The sequence below is a fragment of the Siphateles boraxobius genome, unplaced genomic scaffold (genome assembly GCF_051911475.1).
Source record: "Siphateles boraxobius isolate OS27281-9 unplaced genomic scaffold, OSU_SipBor_1 12, whole genome shotgun sequence".
Taxonomy (NCBI): domain Eukaryota; kingdom Metazoa; phylum Chordata; class Actinopteri; order Cypriniformes; family Leuciscidae; genus Siphateles; species Siphateles boraxobius.
In genome coordinates, this window is record NW_027508722.1 from 21,522,087 (window position 1) to 21,529,192 (window position 7,106).

The window sequence follows — 7,106 nt, forward strand, 5'->3', positions numbered from 1 at the left end:
TCGCGTTTGTTATCGCGAGGTTTTGAACATGGTGCAGTGAGAGAGTCAGGGTCTGTACAAATGTTGGGGTCTAGTAAGAATGTTTTGTAAACAAACAACAAAACTTATATCCAAATATAACATTTTAGTGATATTTAGTATAATATGCTATGTGTTCACTGGGCACACATGCATAAGCATAAGTGTTTAAAAGCTTTCGGTTTCCATTTCCACCTGCAGAGTAGGCTACACTTAAATATGAGACAAACATTTTGTCAAAACATTTAGTAAAAATCTACATAAATGTTCTATAACAGAGAGAGAGAGAGAGTCACACTGGGATGGAAAGTATTCTATTAGTCGGTTATGAAGTGAGTGAATTTCGCAAATGTCCACAAATTTGGTCCAAATTTGAATTTATTTTTATTATAATTTTTTTTTAAATGTATGAACCCATCATTATTATAAATCTATCTTAATACTCATCTATCTCAATACCACATTCACAAGTGCTTAATGCATTGATCTTCAGCATGTGTAGACAGTCATTATGATCCCTTACAAAAAAGTTTATTAAAGTGTTCCATTAGTATACTTCTTTTAAACTTTCTTTAAGAAAGTAAACTTTCAGTCTACATTTTATATACTTCTCAAAAATATACTTTATGTACTTTTCAGAAATACACTTAAAATTACACTTAAATGTACTTGACTTATACTGAGAGAAAAGTCCAAGTATATTTGGCCTATACAGGTATATAGCCTACTACTTGTACTCAATCTTTTGATCGAGATATACTTAAAAATATAGTTAAGTATTCAAAGTATACTTGGCTTGTAGTTTTGTTAACTCTTTTGATTGAGTAGCCTATTAAATATACTTGTTTACATAGTTTTTCATACAGTCTTATGAAACTTACATTGTTTGAAAATATTGATTAGAATATTGATATAAAACAGATATGTTTCTAATTCTGCGTATCTGAATTTTCTGTCCACTGATAATGTACATAGGAATTTACTTTAATTCTACTTTACTCTTTCCCCACCATGACTGAATTTTCCACGTAGACAGTAAAAGAGATTTTCCAGCTATCCATGTTTTCACTGTTATACGATAGGGGGCGCTGTGACACATCTACAGAATCTCAGGACCAAAAACACAGGAGGAGAAGAAGCTGAAACAAGCGATAGAAGATTGTTCACGCAAATGTAAAATAACGTGATCATCAAACATTGAACAGCATGTAAATCAAAACTGCTTAATGTTACCAAATGAAATGAAGCTAACCCATGAAGAGAAAACGACTGTGAAGCTTTGGGAGTGTTGGACTCGATCTACTCCATCTGTTTTGATCATCGTCCTGAATCTGATCAAGGCGTAACGTTAGTCTTTGACAAAAATCTTTTTTTCAACTTTTCTCAACTTTTTTGCTTAAAATGCCGCCTTTCTTTATGAAACTTTCCGACATTCTTAAGTATAAAAAATAATATATAGGCTACATTTGATCATAGTAGTATACCACAAGCAAAAATAATATATAAATAGTAAACTATAAGTATAATGTTATGTTCACTTAAAGGGTAACTAAACCCTAAACCAACTTTTTTTAGTTAATGACCTGTAAGAATGGGGCTTTATTAGTGATGTTCTTTGATTCGAGTAACTTTTTTGACATTTGTGTATAAAGTGTTTTAATTCTAAAATATATGGTGTAAAAACGTCTGAGTTCTGCCCTCTTCAGGTTGAACGGTGGCTACTGCAGTTGAATTTTCCTATTGGATGTTTGGGGTGGTTCGTGACGTAGGCGGTGGTTGGTGACGACGACGTAGGCAGGTTCCATATGGCGCTTTTCCACTGCATGGTACGGCTCAGTACGGTTCGGCTCGGCGCGGTTCGGCTCGCTTCGCTTTTCCACTGCGTGGTACGACTCGGCGCGGCGCGGCACGGTTCGCTTTAGCTCGGTTGCTTTTCCACTGCAGTTAGTACCGCTTCAAAGTGGGTGGGATTGTGACTGATCGTTATAGTTTATCCGCTCCTCGGCAACCAACAAGAGGAACGTCTGCGCTTCTCGTCCACTGACCACGATTCAGCCATTTCTTTTTTGGAAGTTTTTTTTCTTCAAGCAAGTCAAGCAAGTAGTTTTAAAACAGGTGCTACAGCGGTGGCTGTTACTGGCTATTTAAATCTAGCAGGTTTGATGTCTCGCAAATATAATGATGCTGGTAGTGACGATTCTGTCTGTCTGACCAATCAGTGATCTACAGTGCTTCCACGTCACATTTTAGTAACGGTACGGTACGCTTGGAACTTCAACAGAGGTGGTACCATTTAAAGCGAGCCGTACCGTACCGTACCATGCAGTGGAAAAGCGTCACAAGTGAGCCGAGCCGTACCGTACCATGCAGTGGAAAAGCGCCAAAGCGTGCCGTACCGAACCGAACTGTACCGTACCATGCAGTGGAAAAGCGCCAATACAGAGACATGCGTCTCAGGTGCACGCCCCCCTCCGCTGGGCTCTGCCCCCTTTCCCAGCATTTTTCAAATTTGCCAGTGGGTGGAGTCAGGCTCTGACCAGGGGTTTATTTACCCTTTAAAAATGAGAAACAGTTATGTACTTAAAGTTTAATACTGTTACAGTTATAGTACACTAAATGTATACTTTTATACTAAAATTTGGCCAATTTAGTCCTAATCAGTATTGAAATAGTACACTTACAAGTGTACTTCAAGTACACATTGATATTAGTTTACTTACTAAATAAAGTATACTTAAAAAATATACTTGAACAATACTTCAGTATCCTTCATAATATGAACTTGAAGTATATACTTCTTTTTCGTAAGGGCATAGCAACAAGGAACATGAATACCAAATTAACAGTGACTTGAGTGTTTGAAAAATAGTGCTCAAAAAGGGTGTAAAATAACCAGATTTATTTTTTGTGAATTTATTTTTTGCTTCTTATTCAGGTCATTAGATTGTTTGAAGCATAAGAAATTGAATAAAGACATTTTTGAAAAATATGTATTCTAGTTTCAAGCTTTTTTTATCCAAACTCTGTATAAAGATGATTCACAACCATGTTATGAAATACATAATGAATTGTTTGATTTACCATTATGCCAAATGCATGTAAGATGGCCAACATGGCCATAAATGCCATTCCCATTCTACGCAATGCATCTATACACTGTAACTAATTTGCATGTTAATGTGTCCTTGGAGCAACATGTAATGGAAAAAGGCGCGTAATAATGGGAGTAATAATTGGGAATATTTTCATAAGAATATTGGTTTATAATTTATTTCTCTATTCTCTTATTGTGTCTCTAAAATGCCTGATATGCCATGATGAAAGTCATATTGTCCTCTACAGAGGTCATGTATGAAATCAATGCCGTTTTGTAACAAAGAAAAACCTTTTGTTAAATGGATAGGAAAAAATCCATGATGGAAAAAATGCCCCCCCGAAAAAAACTTTTTTTAAGAGTACACGGCTTCCACATGCCGCAGCTTGCAGATAGACATGCATGTTGCAGAAGGCATGTGCAAGTCATTCACTCTTAAAAAATTAAAAGGTTATTTTATTTATAGCATGATGCAGCTGGGGTCTTGATCAATCCAGCATGCCCACCACTACATCCGTCCATCTCTCTAGACCAGAGGTGTTCAATCCTGCTCCTGGAGAGTCCTCGTCCTGCAGAGTTTAGCTCCAATGCACCTGCCTGGAAGGTTCTAGTGAGTCTGAAGACCTTGATTAGCTGGTTCATGTGTGTTTAATTAGGGTTGGACTTAAAGGTTTAGCTCACTTCAGAATTAAAATTTCCTGATAATTTACTCACTCCAACGTCATCCAAGATAATAATATCTTTCTTTCTTCGATCAAAAAGAAATTAAGGTTTTTGAGGAAAACATTCCAGGATTTTTCTCCATATAGTGGACTTCAACAGTTTGAAGGTCCAAATTGCAGTTTCAATGCAGCTTCAAAGGGCTCTACACAATCCCAGCCGAGGAATAAGGGTCTTACTCTTATCGAAACGATCGGCCATATTCTAAAAAAAGATAAACATTTATTTACTTTTTAACCACAAATGGTCATCTAAACTGCTTGAAATAGGTAAAACTATTTATTTCTTATTAAAAATTTGTGATTTTTACTTATTTAGGGTCGCATGCAAACTTTCGACACATGACCCCCTATGGTTACCATGCAATTTTCCAATAGCCTATAAGTTGTAAGGGGTCTTTTTAACAATAGGAGTTCAATATTGACAAATTGCATGAAACACAATGGGGGTCATGTTGACCCCTAACACAAAAGGCATACCCATTTTTTCAACACAACAGGTGGGCCAGAATACTTTTCTAACCTTAAGACTGTCTTGTGAAGTTCAGACATCTTGTATATTAGTACAGTGTGTTTTTTCCTCAAAGAAAGGCAATGATGCAGCCTTATTCAACCATGGTAGAAGTCTATCATTTCATACCCTGCTGAGAACTGAATTAGTTCATGTGCATCGACACCTAAACTCCCAAATAGATAAGCGCTTCCTCTCCCCTTCATTCTTCTTTCTACCCAATCATTCCTGCCATATCTGTTTACTTTAGATAGAGCCATGACGTGCGTAAATCGGTGCTGGTGCATGTCAGTCGCAGACTGTGCATTTCTAAGTGTGTATATGTAAGCTGGGGTCTTGAATGAGATTGATGTTTGTTTACGGTGGCGATGCTGCCCTTTGTACTGGCCAAATGGAATGGGCAGTTCTGCTCACACACTTGAATGGATTGATAAGCCTGCACACACTGTATTGAACAGTGTGGAGATGTGGTAACAATGGTTTATGGTTATGCGTTCAGTCCGTCCATCAGCACATTTCACCCACGAAGTGTGTGAGAGGAATTAGCACTGGTTGACAGACAAAAATCCCAGAGCTGACAGATTAATATTTATCTTCGTGCCTAATAAGGGTAATTACAACAACTCTTTTCTCTCATCTTTTATTCAATTGTTAACGTGTTGGTTTATGAATTAACACATTTCCTGTTCCTTTCGCCAGAGGAGGACCGTGAATCCGCGAGTGCTTGTTGTATCATTAGGCTCGTAGTTGATTAGCTGGAGAAATTAATTATGTGGAGAGTGAAGTGCAGAAGCATTACAATGAGACGACTTCTAACTTTTACACGATTAATTATTTCAGTTCTATCAATTTGTTTGAGCGAGGAAAACAATGAAAGAAGAGCAGGCCCAGCCCGCGCATGTGAGGAGCACTGGATTTCGAAATTCCGCAATAATTTTTCATTACTATGAAGCACTCACAGGCATTCTCCGACTGATTACTGTCAGTGGCTGTTGAAAAGGTCAAACTCATTATGACAAAAAGACAGGTGGCATATTGAAGCATTTCGGGGGATATTTTAACAGCTATTTTATGACGCAAATATGTATTTCCCATTGTCTGGGCACAAAATGAAATAACCTGTCTGTCAGAGCAGCGTAGCAAATAGGCTACGTGATCGGGTTGTCACAGAGGCTGTATAGCTGCTTGTGACTTTTCAGGATTTTCACAGTTTAGACTGTGATCCCATCTGCCGTGTAGAGGTATCTGCCACAAAAATCTCTGCTAACCTTTTCAATGGAGTGTAAACTTCAAATGCCAGGAATATCTTCTTTTCTTTTGTTGTCTTGCATCCAGCTTGTTTAATTTAAATTGTCAAGTCACTATTGAATTAGTTCGTATTTAATTATTGAATTATTATTATCATCTTCCTTTCTTTCTTAGGGGTCATGTATGCTATGTGGCTATATTCCCTGATTCAGTGTGTAATAGCGGTGCTGGTCATCGGAGTGTGTGTGAGGTTGTGCTTGGCTGGTGGTTCTGTTGCAGCTGGCGCAGGAACTAGAAGCTGGAGCACATCTGCATGCCTGAAACTTTGCCTCGGTGTGGTTGGGTCAGCGGGCAGTATTGTGGTCGCTCCTGTGACTGTGCTGTTGAACCTGAGGAGTTCCCAGTGTCTGTACACCTGTATCGCTATGGTCTCTTGCCTCCTACTTGTCAGGCAGTTCACTGTGTGCCTTCTGCTTCTACTCACACTTAACACACACCTGCAGTGTCGCCTGGGGAACAGGTGAGTGTGAACATACCAACCTTGTTTTGCAGTGTTTATGCTCGAAAAGTTCAGCTGGTTCTTAGCTATTTTGATTCTTGCATATGTGAAATCACATTAAAGACTCAGTTTGTGCTGACTATAAAATCAGAGTATTAAATTGTGCTGAATATGCTTAAAATTCAGGACGGAGCTTATGTTTCTTTCAGATATGCAGGCTTAGTGACTCGTAGGCGGGTTTTGTGCTCAGTGCTGCTCTGCTGGGTCATTTCAGTGATCACCGCTTTCAGCCAGTTCATCGTTTCCAGCTCTTCTGATACTTGGGGAGCTGCTGAGGACAACCATACAGCTGGACTAGGGATGGAAAAATGGCCTGAAGCAAATTATACCACCCCTGCCCTCCCTCCCAAACGGCCCTATCCCCAGGATCGCTCTGTAATCGGCCAGTTCTTGCCTTATGGAGGTTTTCTATCTAAGTTTCTGGTGGAGGACAATGAGAACTTCACGTATGCAGAGATCCATGGCACTCACTGGGGCATCTGTGCCACCGACACCATGCTCAGTCCGGTTTTTCTTGTGTATGTTTATGCAGTCACCGTGTTTGTTATTCCTCTGTTGGTTCTGTTGGCCATGTATCTGGACCTGATGTGCTTCATGCCACGGCAGAAACGAAGCTCAGTGTGGTCTCGCTCCTTGGCTCTCTCTGTCTCTCTCCTGGTAATGCTTTGCCTGCCCCTGCACATCACACACGCTTTGTTACTCTTCGCCCCGAGTGCCACTAGACCCGACTGGACCTCTCTGACAGCCTCTGGTCTTTTCCAGTTGTATAGCCTAGTGCCCCCACTCCTGTTCACCAACACCTCTCAGCAGCTAGGCATCGAAAGCTCCTCGTTATCTGAGCCCAACCTGACCTCAAGGGTCATCATCTCTCGAGTCAAATCTGTGGGGAGTGCTTTCCGTTCAGTGGAAGATTACAGTCACCCTGGGTCGACACTGAAAGGACCTCCAGGGATGTGA

At 39.7% G+C, this 7,106-nt stretch overlaps 1 protein-coding gene across 1 annotated transcript; it reads left to right on the forward strand.

Moving 5' to 3' along the window:
- Nucleotides 1-5,769: 5,769 nt before the first annotated feature.
- Nucleotides 5,770-7,106, forward strand: LOC143728463 (adenosine receptor A1). Its single transcript, XM_077219358.1, has 2 exons — nucleotides 5,770-6,110; nucleotides 6,299-7,106. The coding sequence occupies exons 1-2, from the start codon at nucleotides 5,770-5,772 to the stop codon at nucleotides 7,104-7,106; spliced, it is 1,149 nt and encodes a 382-aa protein (XP_077075473.1).

Excerpts from the sequence above, each read along its gene's own strand:
- LOC143728463 (XM_077219358.1), top strand. The coding sequence starts at position 5,770 with ATGTATGCTATGTGGCTATATTCCCTGATTCAGTGTGTAATAGCGGTG. Across the intron at positions 6,111-6,298 it reads CAGTGTCGCCTGGGGAACAG|ATATGCAGGCTTAGTGACTC; the intron begins GTGAGTGTGAAC and ends TGTTTCTTTCAG.